Source organism: Lemur catta, chromosome 5 (assembly GCF_020740605.2).
Source record: "Lemur catta isolate mLemCat1 chromosome 5, mLemCat1.pri, whole genome shotgun sequence".
Classification (NCBI taxonomy): Eukaryota; Metazoa; Chordata; class Mammalia; order Primates; family Lemuridae; genus Lemur; species Lemur catta.
Window position 1 is genome coordinate 32800544 of NC_059132.1, and position 22905 is coordinate 32823448.

At 39.6% G+C, this 22905-nt stretch overlaps 1 protein-coding gene across 4 annotated transcripts in view; it reads left to right on the forward strand.

Moving 5' to 3' along the window:
* VGLL4 (vestigial like family member 4) overlaps window positions 1-22905 on the forward strand; it is a 155408-nt gene that overhangs the window by 50006 nt on the left and 82497 nt on the right. Inside the window, exon 1 of one of the 4 annotated variants that reach the window (XM_045551462.1) lies at window positions 21619-22104. The exons of the other annotated variants lie outside the window; for them this stretch is intronic. Coding sequence (XP_045407418.1) covers window positions 22023-22104 — 82 coding nt within the window. The 5' untranslated portion in view covers window positions 21619-22022. Of the gene's footprint in view, window positions 1-21618; window positions 22105-22905 lie in introns of those variants that run through there. 4 annotated transcript variants of the gene reach the window in all.

A 22905-nucleotide genomic window follows, 5' to 3' on the forward strand; every position in this document is an offset into this window, starting at 1 on the left:
AGGACTTGCCTTCCTCTGCAGGGGAGTGATTCTCAGTTCCCTCTTCCTCTGCAGCTGCTCAGCCGGCTCCTTCTGCCACTCAGCAGTTACTCAGCCCCCGGGCTGTGTGCTGGCAGCGTGGTGTAAATTGGCTTTGGCAAAGCTGTAGGTGTATGAAGGCATGTTGGGATTTGAATATGATGGAATTTTTAGAGTAAGTGAAGACATTCAAATCTCTTTCATTTTGGTAAGCAGCATTATAACTTTATTTTGAATGTGATCAAATTTATTAAAAAATTAATAAGAGGCATTAAAGAAAATCTCTACTCGTTGCCACAGAGAACATGTCCTGAAAGAAGTGTGAGAAGATGCGCCCTGCTTTGAGGAAAAGGGGATGGAAACACACTTGGTTAATTGAGTGGTGTGGCCATTTTGATATATTTGAGGTTGGTTTTGTTTTCTAAGAAAGAGAATTCTGTGGACTGTAGAGTCCTGGGCTTGGTAGAGTTTCAACAGAGAACAAATCTGAAGGATTAATGTCTTTTCTTCTTCACTTATTTCTGGTGAGATGGTCAGCTCCATAACTGTGTTCTTTCTGAGGAAATTAATTCCGATAATAACCCTTGACAAGTGTGTCTGTATCTCCATAGTCTCAACTAGTGTCTTTTTAGGTGGAAAGCATGTCGTCTCCGGGGTGTATCAGAAACCCTTGGAGTTTTTACAAATGACATTGTGTGTGTGTGTGTGTGTATCTTCAGTGATTTTAAGACAATAAGCTTGTATCATTCCTGGATTTACAAACACCGTTTATTTTGCAATTTACCTTACAGTGTGTTAGAGACAAGTGACAGAAAATAAACCATACTAGGGCTTTAAAAAATAATACAGGTTTGTTTTCTTGTCGTTTGTTTCTTGCTCACTGGTTAAAAATTAGAAAAAATATAAACAACAATAGCAAAAATCATCTGAGTCCTCTCTCCTCCCTATAAGATAACTTACTATAAATTTTGGTGTATAGGCTTCTAACATTTACAAATATATAACACATCACAAAAATAGAATAATATCTAGTATTATACGTAGCTCTTATATGCACACCATGTATATAATATTTATATTTATTATATGTACACTATGTATATGAAACAAAAATGTTCACACATATAGAAACATAATTAGAATCATACCCACATAGGGTCCTTGCTGTTTTTACTTAAAATTATTGTGAACATTTTTCCATATCACTAAATATAGATCTGTGTAATCCTTTTAAATAACTACATCATTGTGTAGATATGCTGTAATTCACTTTATTGGTTTTATTAGCGCCAGTCATTTTTGTTTTTTTTTCTTATTATAAATAATGCTGTCATGAATTTTGTCTTATATATGTCCTTCTGTGTTTGTTAGGGGGTTTTATTTTAAGGCAGTTTGTTAAATATGTGATAGGTATAATGATTGTTTTTCTTCAGATGAGACACTAAGACCTGTGGCCACACAAATGTTTTTTTTTCCTGATTTGTGAATATGTTACATGGATTTTATTACTAAGGTAGAAAAATCTAGTTCAATTTAGCTGTACTTTAAAATGAGTGAAGGGGGAATTGTCTTAGAAAACTGGGCTAGACAATTACTAGTTCTTAGTATATATTGGCTGAAGCCCATTACCTGTTTTATGTTTAATACGTAGCCCTGGGCTGAGGTCATTGCTTCTTCCCAGCCGTGACCTTGCTCGAAAGCACTGCGGGGCCATCGGAGGAAGGCTGAGTTTCTCTTGTATAGTTAGGGTCTACGTGTGCTTTGCCGTGGCTGTTTATTAAAATATTTGTGCTGTGATTGTCTTCCAAGTAACTGAAAATTAATTATTTATATACGGAAACTTTCAGTTAACCAGAGCATTTAATGAATCCTCTGTTTCTCTCAAACTGCAAATAAATAGGAGTTTACGGCAGTTACTTCTCACATTTTAAAAATACCCTGCATGGTTACTCCTGTGTCCATGCCTCTGTCGTTGAGTTCAGATGTTTGGGTAATTCATACTGACAAGACGTTAAAATGTTTCTCTTGATGAGATAATACTAATTTTTACAGAGTCTGCTTCTGAACATGATTCTGCCATAGTTGCACTTGGCAAAATTCCACAGCAAATAGAATTTCACTCATCAGGTAATTGACTCTCTGGATCCTGATGTGTGTGAGCCCTCTGTTCAGACAGGTCCTGCCAGTTCTAAATGTATTCTTCTCAAATGGATTTTGAAGCTTACCTAATAAACAGTATCCGGTGCAATGTGATTGTTTTGTTTTGTTTTGTTTTTGCTTTGTTTTGGTTTATTTCAGGTACTCCTGGAAGCAGGAACAGGCATCTAAAGGAGAGAATTAGTGGGACATAATCTAAGCAGGAAGAAGCAGGAGAGTGAAGAGTTAGTGGTGTAGCAGCACAGGGTGGCAGGAAGCTGTAATCCCAGGCCACTGGGCATTTCTCTTCTGAAACGTCATGTACTGTTGGGCACCATTTTTAAAAAAGAGTCAGCAACAAACTTGATTATGCACAAGGAAGGTGGTTGAACAGAGTGGAGGGTTGAAACCATGAGGTACAGCTGAAGGAACTGGGGGCAGTTAACCCAGAGAAAAGTCTAAAGTTGAGACAGAAGAGCTGGTTTCTCAATGACAAATGTCTCATTTTAGGTGAAGGAGTAGGCTAATTCAGTGTTGTTCCTGTGGACCTAACTAGGATCTGAGGGCACAAATGATGGGAGTTGATATTGGGCACTGGAAATGAGAACTTCCTAACAGTAAGAGTTGCCCGGCAGTGGGAGAACAGGCTCCCAGGTGAGGCCATGAGCTCTTGACAGCTGGAGCTCAGGGGTCGCGGGTCTTCTGTACAGGAATTTCTTGAACCTTAGATTTAGACAGCCCCTAGGTCCATTCCAACTCTGACATGTTGTGATTTTGTATGTTGGTCAATGAACTACTTGAACCAAATGCTTAGCCATTAAAGTCGATTTTCTGCTGTTTAAATATTTTTTGAATGCTTTTTTACTGAAATTTCCAAAGTCTGTGTACCTGCAGCCCAGCTGCATCCTGCTGGGCACATTACTCACTTGAGCGTGGGCCACATGCCAGTGGTGTGGACATCCTTCTCCAATCCATAAATTTTTGTATGAAGAGATCGAAGGGAACTACTGGGGTGGAAAATGAAAGCAGGCCGGGCACGGTATGGTGGCTCACACCTGTAATCCCAGTGCTTTGGGAGGCCAAGGTGGGAGGATTGCTTGAGGCCAGGAGTTCTAGGTTACAGTGAGCTGTGATCATGCCACTGCACTCCATCCTGGGCAACACAGTGAGAGACCCTTTCTCTTAAAAAAGAAAAAAAAGGAAAAAGGAAAGTAGTTTATGCATTGATCCTGGTGTTCTGGGTGAATTTTTACTCTTTGTCATATGTATTATATTAAGGTACTAATTAAAAAATTTTAAAAAGCCTTATATAAAATATATTTTATAGTTACAATAGCTATTAGATATCCCTATTCAGGGCAAATATGAAATTTGGAAGGTCAGGTTTCTAAGTGTAGGACTTCTGAAATATTCAAGGAATCTTTAATGGTGTTATTAGATTGCTGTGCACTCTGGATTTCACGGGTGACCCCTTACTGCACAGTCACACGTTGTTCAGCCCCAGTTCTCCATCCCTGGTGCCCAGATCCTTCCCTCAGCCACCATTCCTGCCAGCTGTAAGGTTGAAGAGAAATACTCACAAAGTGTTAGAATTGAAAAGGACCCTAGTGAACTTGTGGTCCAGCTCCCTGTGGTTTGGACGGGAATGCTGGGCTGTAGGAAAAGGGATGACTGCCTGGGGCCAGGCAGTGAGCTAGCAGCGGACTGGAAACCAGAGCCCAGGTCTCCGGGCTGCTCACTGAGCACTCCTCTCACTGTGCAAAAGTAGTGCGTTGGGCTGCGGTTGCCCTCCTTCTAGGGATTGCTCTGTGTCCAGCTTCTGTCCTGTGTGGAGCTGTTTGGATAGAATTTATACTTGGAATGAAACATAAAAAGAAATGACAAATGTATTTTCTTATATTAGCTTTCAGCATAGAGAAATTAAATCCTATCGTTTTGCTCATCTGAGAAGTAAGGATATGTAAAGACACAGTGTGTAATAGCAGAACTGTCCAAATTCTTCAACACAGGCAACAGGAGGGAGAATTTATCAAGTATTACTAATTTAATTTTGAAATCTGAGAACTGTATTGGATAAATTAGTTCTGATTTTTACCTCCTTTTTCTTTTGCTTCTTTTCCAATGTATTCTTTATCCTGGAGTGATCTGCAGACTTTGCTTTTATTTTGCCACTCCCCTCCTCCCCCACCCTGCATAAAAAGGAGCCTGCAAGGACTCTTCACGACTTTGCCTGACTGGGCGGTCAAGTCTGCTTTCTGCTGGCTTATTCCTAGTCCTCCTCCTGCCCCTTTGTCTTTTCACTTATATATCCCGTTACTTTCCTCCTCCAAAACTTCTTAGCTTTAGTAAACTCATGGCTTCTGTTATTTTTGATAGCCGGAACACCTTTTCTTCTGCTGCGTAGCTTACCCAGCTTTTACTTATCCTCTCTCTAAGCCTACTAACTCCTCCTATAACCCTAATAATCTTTCATTTTGTATTACCAAAATAATTATCTTTCTTTATTTCTTAGTTTTTATTATCAAATGTGTTCACAAAAAGAAAATTCAGTTTGTGAAGACAATCCCTCCCATCTCAAGTTCCTAGTTTTTCCGAGGTAATCACCGTTAAGTTTCTTTTGTAGCCTTCTCATGTTTTCCCTGTCATGGCTGCAAAACAGCTGCTTTATCTCCAGCCAGCACATCTGCATTCCAGGCAGTAAGACAGGGAAGAGAGAGAAAAGGGCGTCATGCGCCATATCTGGCCTTTTTTATGAAGTAAAGCAAGAGCTTTCCCAGAAGCCCAAAGCAGACTTCTGCTCATGTCTCATGGCCTGATCCATATTATGGAACATTCACAGTTACAAGAAGCTCCGGAATAGAAAGCATTTAGCTTTCTCAGTCCTTCCAGGGGAGGCAATAAGGGAGAGGGAGTTGGGAGTATATTTGCAGTTAGCCATCAAATTATGTCTATCACACATAAAATATTGTTTTCATATTGGATTTTGACAAATTAATTTTATAACAAGCCACCATACTATATTCTCCGATTGTTTTGAATAATTTTTCAGTTTCGCTTGTGTCTTCCTGGTGTGTTGTTTTGCAATTATGTAACTTTTGCTTTTTTCATTTCAGTAGTTCTTAAATATATCAAGAAGCTTTCGATTGCAAGTAATGGAAAACCCATTCTGATAAATGTTTTAAAAAATAAAAGGAATTGATTAATTCACATAACTGAAAAGTCTGAAGGTAGGATGGCTTTCAGGTGCAGTTTGATGAAAAGGATCCTGGTGTTGTCAGATTCTGGCTTGGTTCTCTGTGATTTTCTTGGTATGTGCCTTTGTCTTTGGGCAGACTTCCATCCTGGTAGCACACGGCGACATCATGTTAGCCAGAGGAGAATGCCTCTTCTGATAGCTCTCTAGGCTTCATTCCAGAAAGTCTGCAGCAAACATCTGAATCATGTGCTCACTCTTGAGCCAATCACCATGACTCTCTGCAGCCTGTCCTCCGTGTACTTAACTGTGTTTTCATCAACGTCTCTATTGCTTTCATTGCTATTAACGTGGCATTTGTTTCTGTAATAGCTTAACTTCTCTATTTCTTCCCTGAACTTTGCTAGCTATCTTTTCACCTCCCCTTGTTGTCTTAGTGTTTCTTATTTAAGCTCTTAGAGAAGTTACGCCTATTTTTTAGAAATCTCATAGAGATTTTTATGAAGTGTTGGTTCATAACTTTCAAATTCTTTCCAGCATAATGTCTCTGGTGTGTTTTGATTAACTTGTATTTCCAGTACGTCTTTTCTTCCTTTATCTTGTACTTTATTTACATCATTCTGTGATGGATCCTTTCTTACTATGACTCAGTTTTAAATGGGGATGGTTGTCTCTGGGTTAGCAAATTTGCAGAATGGTTGTAATTGGGAGGTGTTGGGGCGGAGTGCTGGGGCCACAGGCAGCTTGAATTTCAGTGGCTGTTTCAGAATAGTTCTTCTAGCACTCCATCCGGAGGGTGTTTCTCCTCTGTAGGACGGCAAGAGTTTGACTTCTGATGAAGCCAGTATGCCACAGGCCCTTCACACTGAGTGTTTGAATATCTATGTTAATTTTTGTAGAGATTTTCAGGTAAGATAATTTTGTTCAATCCCACGCCTACCCTTATGAAGCTGAAATGTCTAATGGTGTAATGGACTATTTTTTTGTTGCTGTTTGGTATTCTGTGTTTTTCTGGATATATTAGAAACAAAGCTGAAATGAAAGTTAACATAAATTTAAAAGTCTTTTCCTAGAATTCCAAAGGTATGTCATTTTTAATTTTTAGAACTAAATTTAAGTGATTTTTCCCCTGGTATTCCGTGTACCCAAGTTTCCAAAGAGATATTTTCTAAAAATCTATAATACAAAAAAAAAAATCATACCGGCATAGAGATATGCTAAAACTTGCAAAGTAAAACTTAAATTTCTTCACAGTTTGAAGAACTACATACTTTATAGTACAAAGGAAAGTATTTTCGTAGTGAATAGAAATTTAATAGAAAGGAAGAGAAGCTGGCATTTATTAAGTGTGTGCTAGTAATAGCACTGTGCTGATGTTTCAGAGTAAAGAAGCAGAGGCCTTTGCCCTCAGGGAGCTCTTGGTGTGGTCTACAGGGGAGATAAAGCCATGCATAATTATAACTGGCTGTATTAAATGTCAGTATAAACGTGATAGCATCAAAGGAGAGTTATCAGGCTGTGCATCATTATCCCTATTTTTCAAAGATGAGAAATAGATCAGAGGGATTAAGTAATATGCCTAAACTCACATAGCTATTCCATGGCACAAACAAGATTAGAGCCTGCTGTTGGCTAACTCACCCCTGGCCTGCAGGACTGCACATTTTAAATAAAGTACAAATATTTTAAGCAACTTTTATCCTGAATAATCCGTTTAAATTTGCTTAATATGCTCATGGAATGATCAATGGGTTACAGCAAATATTTTATTAGTGTCTAATGAAGTATGCTGTTTGTTTCTTTTTTTTTTCTTTTTTTTGGATACAAGCAAGGTCTTACTTTGTTGCCTGGGCTGGGTATAGAGTGCTGCAATCACAGCTCACTACAACCCAAACTCCTGGGCTCAAGCAATCCTCCCGCCTCAGCCGCCCAAGTATCTGGGGGTAAAGGCATGACCATGCCCGGCTAATTTTTCTTAATTTTTGTAGGGACAGTGTCTTGCTATGTTGCCCAGGCTGGTCTTGAACTCCTGGATTCAAGCAATCCTCCTGTCTCAGCCTCCCAAAGCGCTGGTATTACAGGCATAAGCCACCACACCTGGCTGAAGTACTGTTTGGAATGCCTTGTTCCTCACCCCTGCTTTGAAATTCTGTTCTTTTAAGGGCCCAGAGCAATACTACTTTCTTAATGAAATCCACACTGAAGTCCCTTCAGAAAATAGGATTTCTCCCTCCTCTGCCTTCTTTTGTTTCTTTGTAGTTCTTGTGCTCCGTCCTCAGTTATAAGCTCTTCAAGGACAGGGACTATGTTTTATTCATCTTGGGATCGCAATCACTTTTAGGCCAGTGAAGCGCTATCTTTGGGCAGATGTCTTTTGGATGTCTTGCTTGCCAAATGTCTAGGGTTCCAAAGACAGAATTTGGAAGCATGAAAATTGTATATGTGTCGAGTTTAACTTCTAGATTTTTACTTATGTCAGGACCCTGGCGAGGATAAATTTGTACCTGAGGCTTAGAGGTAGAGGTCAAATGTGATATGTTGGATGTCTCTGCTGCTGGGACTCAGCAACATTCTTCTCTCGGTTAAAAAAAATTCTAGGTGCTACACTTTGTATGGTATCTTCTATCAACAGCTGAATGGTCCTTTTTGGCTCTTCAAAATATTTTTGCACTCATTGACTTAAGTGCATTTTAAAATGCCTGTTGGACAAGTTATTTGGACTAATTTCCTTCCTGCTTAACCTTAACTAAATGTGCATTTATGGGTAAGAATTTAGGGCATGAATTCTCTCTTTCATGAATAGTGGGCCACGCACCAGGTGAATAAAAGATTCTTCTTGATCTAGGAAGAATTTAGGTATTCTCTTTTGCTGTGGCCTTCTCAGTTTATAAAATTGGCAGCTGGTTCTTTAATTAATCATGATATTAAAACAGCAGACACATTGCCATGATTGGTCAGAGGACGACTGGAAGATGTCAGGCCCTGTGTTTGGTTAGGTAATCGGAGAAAAGCTTCTGTTTTTCGTGTCAGCCTTCCAAAGGACGACACATTGGTGTGCTTTTCCTTAGTGCTTCCAGACCAAGTTAAAAATGTTTTAGCCTGTCCTTTGGAAGCAGTTATGCTTTTAGAACAGCTGTAAATAAAATATGGTGATTTGGTTATTGCTTTGGGGAGTAGACAGCCCTGAGTGTGCAGGTGCAATGCTGTATTTTCTCATGTTTTTCTCCCTCTTTTAAAAACTTGTTTTACTGAAAAAATGGGGGCGAGTGAGCAGGAAGAATCATTTATTTAGATGCAATGTGAATTGGCATCACTGCACCTAGGACTGTCATTTTCTTCTCGGCAGCCTGTACCACAGGGCCGTCAGCACAGACATTCTGTAACTCTAATGCTTGAATAATCAGGATTTCAAAGAGCACCGATAGTCATTCAAAAGTAATAGGATTATACCTGAAGCTTTTACGGGCGAAATCGTCAGGCTCCTTAACCCTGTAGTAACTAGCCTCGCCTAGAACGAGTGACAGCCAGGAATTTCACATCTTCTCATTTTTATTGAAGGGAAAAGCCAGATTCCTTCTAGGTAGCAGACGTCTTGCCTCAGTGTTCCCTCTAAAGAAACAGGAAGCTTTGGGTTAAGTCCTCTCACTATTGTTAGTTGTAACTGCTATTGTTAATTCAGACCATCAGGAAAATGAGCTAGAGGCTAGACAATGCTCTTCATGTCTATTGTCATGATGAAAATTCTCTCTCCTTTTTTTTGCCATGGGACGTGAAGCTCTCACTCACCCTCCACATCACTTAAGTAAGAAAAACAGCCATAAACCCAGCTGAAACAGCTCTCTGTAGATTATGACCATTACCGTTGTGTATTATATAAAGTATGACATTCTGTCTTGTGATTGCAAATGAAAGTGGCTGCCTATGGTTGTGCGAGAGTGAGCGGTGAAAGGGAAAAGAATTTTCAGGAACCCTAGAATTTCAGGGCTGGTGCAGATCCCTCAGAGGGTAGGGAGAAGAGACCAGGCTTGGGGAAACATGTAAGTGAATGTGGTACATTTTGTGAGACATCAGTGGGAACGGAGGAAGCGTCCTCCAGCAGTAGACCCTGTTTTTAATGGAGTCCTCAGGGTGGGTGTCCATGTCATTTAAATAATGGATAAGTAGTCAATGTGATTTTTGAATATTTGACAGCTTTCAGGGCAAGGATCCTAGACTTTAGATTTAACTGAGCGTGCATTATGACCATATTTTAAAGCTAGAAAAAAAGTGTGTGTTGATTTTTTTCCACAGGTTCACAACCATCTTAAATTACTTGTCCCCCCTCAGCATGGACAGATGAGTTTTGGCAGACACTCACGTACAGTCTAATTAAGCACAAGAAAACACTAACAGGCAGCAAGATGCCCTTTGCTCCCGCATCTTTTATAGATGTTCTTTTGTTTGAAGTTCTTTGGGGCTGAGGGTGGGCAGTCTTACCATCTGAACAGACCTCGCTTGTCCTCATAGAACACGGAGAAGCCCTGTCACCTGTAGGAAGAATGACTAATAATTCCCTACATTTGCGCTGTGTAGTTTATGCAACACTATACCACAGGGTGTCCCCAAAGTCGCCATACATAGGGAAAAGGAGAAATTGTAGCTAAATGTACCTTTATTTACAAAATATTCATTACCAAATTTTACCAAATTTTTCCTTTGTATGGAGACTTTTGGGACACGCTGTAATTGTTGTCTCCTTTAGTCCTTGACAGCCCTGCATGATGGACAAGTGAGGTTTTTATTACGCCCCTTTTGCAGATGAGGAAACCAAGGCTCAGAGAGGTAGAATCACTTGATCAAGATCACATGGCTAAGCATGGTTCATGGACTGGGGACTTCATTTTTCTGACTCTGTATCTAGTGCTCTTCTTACTAGAAAGCCAGCGTGCCGTTGCAGAGGCTTGCAGAGCAGGTTCCTGTCCCTGCCGTCAGCCTCCAGCCCTGCCTGCCTTCTCTCCCTCTGCTGCCTCCTCCTGGCTCACCTGTAGGCGGTTCTGCAACAGTCCTTTCCTCTTCCAGTCAGTCCTTCATTCCCACACCCTCTTTGCTCCTTCCCCAGGGTCTGATTCCCTGACCAGGGCTGTGGTTCATTGTTACTGGGGCACAGTAGTCTGGGATGTCACTGGTCGTCTGAGCCTCGTTAGAAACCTAGTTCTTTTTCAAAGCCATCCCTCATTCTCACATTACCGGGCTTTGAAACGATTCCACACGCTTATGTGGTTTGCTACGTGAGTGACCTGTCTTAGCTACGATAAGAACTTGGGGTGCGCTCCTTCTCCCCTCGAGAACGTGACACCACCCCTTATCAGACCCTTGTGGGAGTTACTGACCTCAACTACTGGGCTTCAGAATCCTTCTAAACTCAGAGTTTGACAGACACTCTTAGGCCGCGGCAGGCTGTGCTCTGTCAGCCGCTTCTCTGGAGACCCCAGGTCAGGCTGCGACGGGCTGCTGAGCTGTTCGCCCGTCCAACCTCGAGCCGCCCTCTGAAGCCTCGCTGCCAAGCCAGCACCCCGGCACCCTCCTCCAGCAGCCGGGGACCTCAAGTGTCCTCATGGATCCCCTGCTGTGTTGGATGTCACCTCTCCTGAGGAACGCTAATACAAAAGGTGCATCTTGAACTTTAATTAGACTTCACTTTGCACAAAGGCCTGTGCTTCCATCCTAATTGAGCCCCTAGACTTTAATAATTTTGGAACTCGCTGTGTGGTCAATGGACTGCATCTGTCAAGTGCATTCCCTGTGAGGTTGGTTCTCATCATTCTCCCCCCGTTTAGGCATTGTGAACCTAAGTAGAAAAAATTGTTTTTCCCTTTGTATGGCAATAAACTGTATGATTGGTGAAATCATACTTTGATCACCTTCTTATTGTAAGCATACAAAACATCACAAAACTATAAATACGCTTTCCCTCCTAATTTCCTTAGACTTGACCTGAAACTTCCATCCACTCGTTCTCTTAGAGCATCTGTCCCCTCCTGGCTTTCCCCTGTCCCCAGCTTTGATTCTAGAGTTCTCCCTTCCCATTTGTTCTTTCAGTAAATGTTTATTGATCACCTACCCATGCCAGGTGTTGTGTTGGGTGCTGGGGGAACAATGATAAGGGAAAGCAGGGAGGTTGGGGCTGTGAGTGGGAGGGAGGTGGCCGTTAATCAGAGGGACACACAGACCTGGAATCACAACTGCTGGAGTCCTCTGCGGAGAGGTTCCTGGGGCGGTGACAGGACAGCACCAAAAATCCACCCTCTCCAGCCGGAATCGACACACACGGTGGAAATCCTGCTCTGCTCCTCCAGTAAGCACTCTGTGTCTTACGTGGGGCCCTTGGCCACCACACTCCCCTCGTGTGTGGGGGAAACGGGAAATCCTGGTTTGTACATTGCTGGAATAATGGTAGTTTATCAATTTTGAGTTCTGTTCTAGTAACTGAGCATCAGTTGTTTAAGAAAACAGGCTGAAAAGTGGGTGGGGGTTCATTGGCTTCTTCCATGTAAAGGAAGACAGGAAGTGTTTAAATATAAATGGCCAGGCTCTGCCATCCCAGTGCGAAGGAAGTTGAGCTGTTTGTCGGGCTGGCTCACGTCGCCCCCTAGTCCCGCCCAGGAGTAACTCCCGCGTTGGGACGCTGCTGAGCTCTGTCTGGAAGGCAGGAAAGGCAGCCTCGCCCTCCACTGAATTCAGTTCCCAATCTCCCTGAAGCAGGCCTGACCCCTGAAGGGAGGGGCATTTGTGAAAATTAGGTGGGGAGCTATTTTCAAACTATGCTGCTGAATGTAGTTATTTCCTGGGTGTAAGTTAAAAATTTATTTTACTGGGACCCACTATAGATTTACTAAACCATCCTCCTGGATGTCTATGGCTTTAAAAACCTTCCAGGTGATTCTGTTGCCTGGCTAGGATTCAAAATTGCCATTCTAGTGGGCGGATTTCTGGTGGCGCTGTTGCTGTTAATGTCCTCACAAATAGAAGCATCAATAAAAGCATCATCTATAGCATGATTGATAAATAAGGTGATGTTGGCAAATCCACTGTTGGAAGAATTGAATTGTTTACACAGTAAAAATAATTTTATGGTATTGGCCATTATTTGATTTCATTGAATATTTTCAACAAAAACATTTAATTATTTTATATTACTAAATATAGTTGACTTGGTGATAAAATCTGAACCTCCTGCCTGTTTTATGAAGACTGTCTTCCCTCACTGGGGTTTCAGGTCAGTGGTTAATTCAGGACATGTTAAATGTTTACTGCTGTAGGCACTGGGGCATATATTATACAAAGAAAAATATGGCATGGGTTTAACTTCAAAGAGATCACAGTATGATAAAGAAGATGGATTTGTATAAAATTTTTAAGATACAGTTCTTATAGGTGCATGTTAATCTGAACATAGCAAATAATTTTTTATACCTCATTTTATTTGGCTACCTTTTGCAAAGCTAGTAAGGTGAAATTCACCCCTTGCAAGTTAACAGTCACGTAGACTCTAAAAACTCCTTTTATTTTTAGTTAAAAGTAAGACTCTGGGTATAGTGGAAAATCACAGCTTCCAGTGCCAGCTCTTCCACTCTGTGTGTAAATTTGGACAAGCAACTAAGCCTATCTGATATGTTTCCTCATCTACAAAGATGGGGATGATACTCATTGCATTGTTGTGAGCATTAAAAAAGAAATAAGATCTGTGAAAGAGCCTAGCACGATGCCATGTACCATGCCCAACACTTAGTAAAGTGTCCTTTGTCTTCCTATCCATTCAACTTCAGGGAAAATAACATTTTAAGACAATAGGACATTGACCACTTAAGCTGTATCAGACAATAATTATTTGGCAAAGGGGAAAAATTATAATAACAATTCACTTAGATCAGGGTTTCCTGACAGTGGCATTATTGCCATTTTAGTCCAGATAATTCTTTGTCACAGGGGGGCTGTCCTGTGAGCTGTGTGGCAGCATCCCTGACCTCTATCCACTAGATGCTAATAGCACCCCCAATTTTGAAACAACCAGATATTGCTAAATGTCCCCTGGGGAGCAGAATCTTCCTGGTTGAGAGCCACTGGCTGATACCTTTCCCCCTCTGTTCTATATGGTGAATCCCATCCCTTAGCTTGTTATAAGCATTGAAAAATTTTTATTATTGGTCAGAGAAATGCAAAGTAAAACCATAGTGTAGCTGCTCCGTACCTACCAGAATAGCAGGAATGCAAAAGCTGAAAAAGTGTTGGTGAGGATGTGGAGCAACTGGAAATCCCATACTCTGCCGTTTGGAGTATACATCATATAACCACTTCAGAAGACTAGCTGAACATACTCTGTGTCCAGACATACCTACTTCTAAGTATGTATGCAACAGAAATGCATTCATAGGCTCACAAGAGACATATACTAGAATATTCATAGTAGCGCTATTTATAATAGCTCCCAAAGAAAGAGAAACTACCTAAATCCTCATCAACAGTAGAATGAAGGAAGTATGATATATTGGAGCAGTGAAATACAGCAATGAAAATGAACAATAGGCAACTACTATAAAAATAATGGTAATGTTCATAAACATAGAGTGAAAGAATCCAGTCACAAGAGTACCTACTATATAAAGTGGCCAAACTAATCTATGTTCTTAAAGGTTAGGATAGCAAGTTACTTTATGGGGTAGTTACTGGAAGGGAGCCCAGTGGTGGGAGGCAGCAGTACAGGGGTGGGCATTAAAATTCTCTCTGTTAAAATAATAGGTATGGTTCTCTGTTCTAGACTGGACCCTCACTAGTTGGAAGGATGACTCCGGAGGCAGAAAAGTGCTGCACAATGAACGAAGTACTACTGTTTGTTAAGTGAAGTCGGGTCACACATTGGGACTAGCAGTGATCTTAACCCTGAAAATGTTAAGTATTTGGGACATTTCCTCTAGTGGATTTCTTCCCCTACCTTCCCCATGGAAGTCAGTTCTAGTCAATCTTACAAGAATACATCTATGGATAATTACAGTTTGTTAGAATGTGATTATCAGAATAATATTTTACTAGTGAATGTTCTTTGAGTGAGATTTACCAAACATAAATTTGTGGTAATGAAAATCACTGCATTGATCTTTTTTGTTTGCAAGAAAACATTTGTATTATCAAGCATATAAAGCAGTAGTTGTAAAACTAACAAGTTACAGTGTTTTGCAAGTTACAGTGTTTTCTAGGGGATGATAATCTGATTAAATTCCCTTTCCTGACACCGATTTATTTATTGAAAACACAATTCCTAGTCTGCATTTTTTAGTATCACTTGTATCTATTTCCTATTCAATCATTTGATATCAATTGAATTCGTTTCGTTAGTATTTTGTTTTAATTATTGAAAAGTGTAATAAGGATTAAACTATTTGATAGAGGATATTTTCTATGACTTTTTAAATTAAATAAGATTTTTTTGTATTTGAAATATAATGCACATCAGGCAAGAAAGGCCCAAATTCTGCAGTTAACTTTATCAAAGTTGTCTTTGCAATTTAAAATTAGCCCCTAGAGGGTGCTGTTGCATTGAAACTTTCAACTTTGCGTTGAAGAACCATTTTAAGTTTTTAAAAAATATACAAATTTGTGTTAAAATCTCATTATATTATAGTAAATGACCTAGTTCCTGCTTAATAGAAGTTGAGTTAATTGACAAATGGTACCATTCTGTAAATAATAAAATCAAATACATACCTTAATGATATTTGCTTTTGTGAAAAATTTGACAAAAGACCATACATATATTTTTCATCATCTTTTAGTTTGAGCAACTGCAAGTTAGAGAAAGAATCAATATCTTATGATATATTTAGGAATTCTTTCCTTGAAAGAAAGTAATAACAAAGGGAACTTAATAGATATTCAGATTTACATCACTGATACTTTAGCATTTGAAATTTGTTTGGTTTTGGTTTCTTCCTTAGTTCAGCAGCTAAACTGTTGGAGACCTACCGTGTGCAAAGCACTCTTTATAATCTGGTAGGGGAGAGACAGATAAATTATCTCATGGTCTACCTCGTTTTAGAATTAAGTACAGAATAAAGCTACAATACCGTGGAATAAAGAGATTAATCCTACCTAATGTTTCTTAGAGAAGGAGGATTTCAGCTAGGCCTTTAAGGAATTTGCATTCTAAACCATATTTAAAAGAAAACAAAGGTTTGGTTTCTTAAGTCATCTTTCTTATCATTCAATGCTAGGTTTTAATTTAAACCCTTTTCTGTGTTTTTCTCCTCACAACCTTATCTTAGTAATTAAGATTAGTAAATTAAAAAGTAAAAGTGCCTTGACGACTGAAGTGCTTTACAAACATCATCATCATTATTGTTACTGCTCATATTATCCTGAGGAATGTGCTGGTAAATTGCAGGGGATTCTAGAGATGCTCTTCAACATGACATTTTTACACCTCCAACTTCTTGTTTAACTGATACCTTAGATCAAGGAATAGTCAAACTTATTTTCTTCCTTTGGGTAAGGTCTGCTTTGATTATTATTATCGTATCAGGTTGAAGTGATTTTTTTCTTATGTGTATTAAGAAGAGGGAAAAAACACCTTTAAAATGGAAGCAATAACTAAATATCTAGCTTACTTAAAATCCTGGGAAGAAGAGAGCAATTGAATGCAATGGGGGAACCAAATAGCCCAGTAGGGTTATTCATACTTCCCAGCATCTTTGGAGGATTAGTTTTAGATGTAACATTAAACCTTTCCTGTCTCTGCAAGTGCTCAAATGAAAACATTTTATTTTAAATAAATGTCTGGAGAATGATTTTTGATCATTTGGCTTTTATTAAGTAGCTCGCAATGTTGGCGATCAGTTCTAAACTGGTAGTCAACCCTCTAGCAAAGTAAACAACTCAACCTAGTAATTATCTGGGCCTTTTTTCTATTGTCATTTTGCGTCATTATTCCACAGAGATGCTGCCACGCTGCCAAAATTCCCATTTATAGAGCACTTACTGTGTGCTGTGGGGGAGCTTTACACTAAGAACTGAGGCTTAGTTTTCCTTCCCTCTAGAAGCTGGGGGTCTAGTTTGGGGAATTAATACTAATATATGACATAATTCGTGGATAGTAGAAGACAAAGAGCATATGCACGCATGTCTACAAGCTCTGAAAGCAGAGTGATTTCTCCCTGTCGACTTTGCTCTTGAGGAGAAATACCTCATTAAACATCTTGGAATCTTCCAGAGGTCTAAATACATGTTTGGACTTCTGTTATCATTAGTTGTTAAACTTAAAAGGAGATATCATGGTATTTTACAATAAGATAGATATGACCCAATGCTTATGTCTCAGCAGGGAATGTTTTCTCATTATGCTTCTGCTTTTTAAAAAGTAGGAAACTTTCCTTCCCCCACCTTCATTATGTATGCAATAAATTCTTTTAGGTAAATTAGAAATACAAAAAATATAAAAATGTCCACTATCCAAAGTTGGGCACTGTTCACATTTTGGTATATTTTCTAGGCTTTTTAATGCACACATGTACTCTTCTTCTACATGTATGTATATACTCATAAATATATAAGCTAAATTGGTACATAGTGCATGTATTAGTCTTAAATCTCATTTACTTGTTTTCAGTTAATAAATGTACTATTATATAGTACATAGTACAGCATTTTCTTATGTCACTGTATATTTTAAAAGGTATTATAAGGGCTGTATAATATTCTGTCATTGATATACCACAATTTGAATGCATTCTCTTATTTTTGGACTTTTGGTTTTCAAATTTTCATTATATATAAATATATATTATAAATATAAGGATCTATATGTAACTGAGCAAATCTTATTTTCTTAAGACAAAGTTCTGGAAGTAGAGTCCAATGTAAGGACAAGGGCATGAACATTTTTCACACTCCAAATATTAATAGTTCGATGTGTATGCCAGACTGCTTTGGAGAAAGGCATTGTCTGTTTACACTCCACTAGCAGTGAACAAAAATTCCAATGGCATCTTGCCTAACCAGCAATAAATAAGATGGAAAAAGTCTTTTCTTAATTTGGCAGATGGAAAATCACTTAATATCTTAAAATTTGTATTTCTTTGATTATTAATGAGTTTGAATAGCTTTTTAGAAATGTATTGGCCATTTGTTTCTTTCTCATGTTCTTTGCTCATATAAAAAATATTTATTTAGATCAAGTGGTTTTTCTATTTTTTCTTTGTCGTTTCTATTTTTAAATATTGTTTATATACCAAGAACATTTATCCTTCATCCGCCGTAATATACGTTACAGATATACTCTTTTATGTTTTTCCTCTACTTGGTTTTGATGTTTTTAGTTGTACAAAACCATAAAATCTGTATATTCATTCAAAGTCTTGTATATTTTCCTTGTTGACTTTTGTCTTCGATTAAAAATTTTATTTCTGGCTTAGAAAATATTTTCCTGTTCCAATCTGATAGTCTGAACATATCCTTATAGTTTTGTAAGTTTTTACAGTAAAAACCTTACTTTAAAGCATTTGGAATTTATTTTGGTGTAAATATAAAGTAAGACACCCCCTGGATTCTTTTCCACATAGCCTCTTTTCCCAGTAACGTTTGTTTTGTAATCCAATCCTTCCCCATTGGTCTGGATTTCTGATTCTTACATACAATATCTGTTTAGTCCTACCTGTTCTGTACCCAGTACTACCACCAAAAATGTTCTTTGCTTTATATTTAAATATCTGATGGAACAAATTTCTTCATTCTTAAAAAAAGAACTAGCTCTTACTACTTGAGTCTTTTATTTTGTGGATAACATTTAGAACTATCTTTCCAATTTCCCTTAAAAACCATCCTGTTGGTACTTTAATTACAAATATTAATATATTAGCCTATGAATGAATTGAGAAGAATTTATATTTTCCAGTATGGGGTTTTTTAATAGATGAGTTGATTGTACCCTGAAATACAGTCAGAATCTAGATGGTGTTTCTCACAGGTGAGGACCTGTGGTCCCCAAGAGATACTGACAGACATTTAATAAATTAGGTAATCCGGTGTGTGCTGGAAGTAGGAATGAAGGAAATGAAGAATCTCCCTTTAGATTTTTTTTTTCTAAACCAAACTGCATTGACTTAACCTTTTAGATGTTTTAATTTCACTGATTCTATTCAACAAGTATTTATTGATGGCCTATCATGTGCTAGGCTTTTGCCACATTGGCCTTGAAAAGATGAGGAAAGCGTAGCCCTTGCTCTGAAAGCCTGAACTTGGTTAGGAATGAAGACTGTACGTGGAACATGCTAAGTATCCATAATCCAAAATCTGAATTTTTTTGAACACCAACATGCCACTCAATGGCAATGCTCATTTTGGAGCATTTTGGATTTTCAGGTTAGGGATGCTGAATTGGTAAGTATAATGCAAATATCCCAGAGTCCAAAAAAGTCTGAAATTGGAAACACTTCTGGTTCTACGCATTTCAGATAAGGGATACTCAAATTGTAAAAGGATAGCTCAGGGTAGGGAGTAAGGAGATGGGAGCATGGGGTCCCAGGGAAGTTTCACAGGACAAGACAGGCTTGTGCCAAGTCTTGAGGAATAATGGATGTTTGCTGAGTCTACAGGCTGGAAAAATTTTTTACGAAGACAGGATGTGTACACTGAGAAATGAAATAATGTGATTTGTAGAGTAACTTCAGGCAATTCAGTGTACTCGAAAGGTAAGATGAAATTTGGAGGAGCTGGGATGGAAAAGGCCTTAGAGCAGGTCCCTGCAGGGCAGAGTCGGCTGTGGTAGGTAGCCATCCTTCAGCATAGGGCTGCTCTGTGGAAACCAGGTTTTTGGTGGTTTTTTTGCAGACTTTGTTGCAGATTGATACTTTGTAAAATGCAATGCAACTCAATAACTAGAAATATGAAAAAATACAACTCTCAAAATTTTTTTGTTATTAGGACTTAAGACATAAAACTAGTTTGTCAAATGGCTTTAAAAGTTTCTCAATATTCATTCTCAGTTTATTTCTCTCTTGGGGACTAGTAACGGCCAGTTCTTGAACCCTTCTGTGTACACTGGAGCAGCACTGCGCTAGCCTCCCAGGTCAGTGGGGAAGACCTGGCTAGGGGCTGGGAAGTTTACAACAGATCATTTTAAATACAAGTCAAGCTATGCCTGTGGGACAGTGTTCACGCAAATAGTTGGCGCTCAGAGACTAAGAACCTCCTATTAAGTCATGCTGAGTTATTAAAGGGAAGTTACTAAATATTTTACTCATATCCTTACAATTGTATTGTTTGAATCATGTGCTTAAATCACTATTGTAAAAAAAAAAAAACCTCTTGTCAAAATAAGTGTCTAAAATGAAATATCTTAAGGCAGTTTTTTTTTCCTTCCCAGCTGACAGCAATGGTTTTCAGCCTTGGCTGCATATTAGAATCAAGTGAGACTCTTGAGAAGCTACCTCTGCTGGGTCCCACCCACTCTGATGAGTTTGAGATGCAACCCCAGCATCAGGATTTTTCAAAGCTCCTTGCTGATTCTAACACACAGCCAACTTTCTCCCATGTGGGATATGCTAAAGATGCATAAGGCTTTCTGGTTGAGAATTTATGTAAAAGAATATAGTACAGTAATTGGACTCCAAAACTGTACATTGAATTTAAATCTGATAGCAAAAGATACTAAGTTTTTTTCAGGCACCGTGTGGTGGCTCATGCCTGTAATCCCAGCATTTTGGGAGGCCAAGGCTACTCGAGACCGGATTTCTAAAAACAGAATAAGAAATAAAAATAAAAAAAGTTATTTTGAAGTGCAGTGATTTTGTGTATGCTAAATGTTGTAAGAGTTTTCTTCTAAACCTTCCAAACAACATTAAGTATTTTAATTACAGTTAATGTCATGCATATCTTTCAATATAGCTTGTTTAATATCTAGAATATGTAATGTAGCTTCAATAAATATCCTTATAAATGAAAGCTCATGAAATCTTGATTTTTCTATTGCTTACTTCACCTGATGTCACCGAATTACTACTATTACAGCAGTGATGGCAACAATATTTGGGTGTTGTATGAATCTCCAAAAAAGATTTGATTAGAACAGCTTGCCATGAACGTGCCTATTATTCCAAAGGCAACTATTGCTGGATTTTTAACATCTAATCTCTTGAAATTATTTATTCAAATATGATTTTAGAATATTTTCTAGAATATATATTTTTAGAACATTTCAAATTATTTTAGAATTTTTTTCTCTATTTTTGTAATGTGCTCTTCATGTGCTGAAAAGTGAACATTTAGTAATTCACTCATTCAGTAAAGAGCTTTTGGGCACCAACTTGCCTGTGTTAGGCTTGGAGGTGCGAAGTTTAAGTCCCAAGCCCTTCCAGTAAGGACTGACACAGCAGCATGCCACTAGCTTCTGACACACAGGTGGGACAGCTGTCACATGTGCAAAATGGAAATGATTTTGTCCTGTCCCCTACAAGTTCAAGTAGGCTTTCGATTTTGGATATGCCATTCTTATTTGGTTAAACATCTCTCCCTCCCTTCACTTCTTCCCTCCTTGTTTTTTTTAAGAAAGTTAAAATATCAGGGTGGAAAAAATACTCTAACAGTAGTTTTACTATTTTGGGGCCATGTGCCAGCCATTTAATCCGGCTGAGCCTCAGTTTCCTCTGCTGTAGAAAAGTGGTACCATCCCTGCCTTGTCCATCTGAGTTGTTGCAGGGATTATGAAGGAAGTTACATGTAACATAAACATCCAAAATTTAAATACACGGCTTAAGGGTAAATGGGCATTATAAAACAATCTTTAAAAGAAACAAAGAAACCGTGTGTGTGTGTGTGTGTGTGTGTGTGTGTGTGTGTGTGTGTACATATATACACATGTATGTATACACCGCCCCCCCCCCCAGCAAAACACATGGCGGTTCTGAAACCCCAAAGTGAAGTTACACAAAAGTTAAACTCCACGAACGTTTGCTTCCATGATGGAGTTTTCACTTCGTACTCGGCTCCTGAAATAGAAACTTCCTGGGTTTTGCTTGTGCTCCCGCGGTTTCCAGCGCCGGGCCGCTTCCTGCCGGGGGGAGCGCGCTCGCGCCCCCTGCCGGACGGCGCGGTGAGCGTGCTCGCGCCCCCAGCGGGACGGCGCGGTGAGCGTGCTCGCGCCCCCTGCCGGACGGCGCGATGAGCGTGCTCGCGCCCCCAGCGGGACGGCGCGGTGAGCGTGCTCGCGCCCCCTGCCGGACGGCGCCGGCGTCGCCGGAGCGCGCAGCCCGCATGTCCGCGCGCTCGCCTCGCCGCGGGCCGCGAGCGGAGCCAGCGAGCGCGGCTTTGTCCCGAGAAATGGGCTGCGTGTTTTCCTTTCTGACTCCTTCTTCATTTCCAAGAGAGACTTGTACGGACTTCTGAGACGATTTTTTAACGCTCGGTCGAGGATACAGTGCATATACCGCCTGCCAGCGAGCCCTTGCAGGGTTTTGTGGGAGTTTGAGTTTTGTGTGTTTGTGTTCCCTTTCCCCCCTGACTTTTGCATACTTTGTTTTGATCATCCGAGGCTGGGCCTCTGCCTTTGTGAAGTTGAAGAGAAGAGCCAGGCGCTACTCAGCAGCGACGGATTTTTGAAATTTACTGTTTTGGGGCAAAAGCAAAGAGCTGGTTTTCTTTGCTAGCCCGATAAATGCTATTTATGAAGATGGACCTGTTGAACTACCAGTACTTGGACAAGATGAACAACAATATCGGCATTCTGTGCTACGAAGGTACATGTTCCGTTCTAGACATTTCTGCCCTTTTGCTTGTGTAACGGCCGCTCCTCCTCGAGTGTTCTGATCGCCTTCTGAGCATTTTATTCTCTTTTCTTGGGACTGGAGGGTGCTTTGCGAGGCAAGTGTTTATCCTGTGCTGTTCCAGTACAAAGTTTGTTTCGATCTTGACTTCGGGCTTGCAGTGGAGAGGACTAGACCAGGAGGCAGTGAAATAAAAACCATTTAAAGTTTGCTTTATGCTTGCAACATACTAACTCCTTCCATTTCTAACTCTTGAAAATTTATGTCTTTTTATGGCTCTACATAATTGCCAGTAAAGGGGGAAAAAAGAAAATTTATGTCTTTTGAAATTTCCGTTTGTGTTTTCTTTAGGGGAAGAACTTCTGGGACCCAAGTACAAGTTAAACATGTCCGTGTGGTTGGGGGTGGGGAGGAGCTTTGATATTTCTTTTAAAGATACCACCATCTGCAGTATTCCTGTTCTATAGTCCATCAGCCCTTTGGGTTTTCATGTAAAGGGGAACAAAAAGTTACAGTGAGTTTTTGTTTTCAGGAGTGATTGTTCCGAACAATGAAGAATTTTTCTATTGAGTTGGGGGAACTGGAAGGGCACTCATGTCACAGAACACAGACCAGCTCTTTGTCTGACTTGCCATTTCCTGTACAGCTCTGAGAGAGTTCTGACATTGAGGGATGTTCCCTCCACAGTCTAGTCCCTTGTGGAAGTGATTACACAACACAACCACCAGAACGCTAAATTAAAAAGAAAGAAAGAAACAAACAAACTTGCTCTGA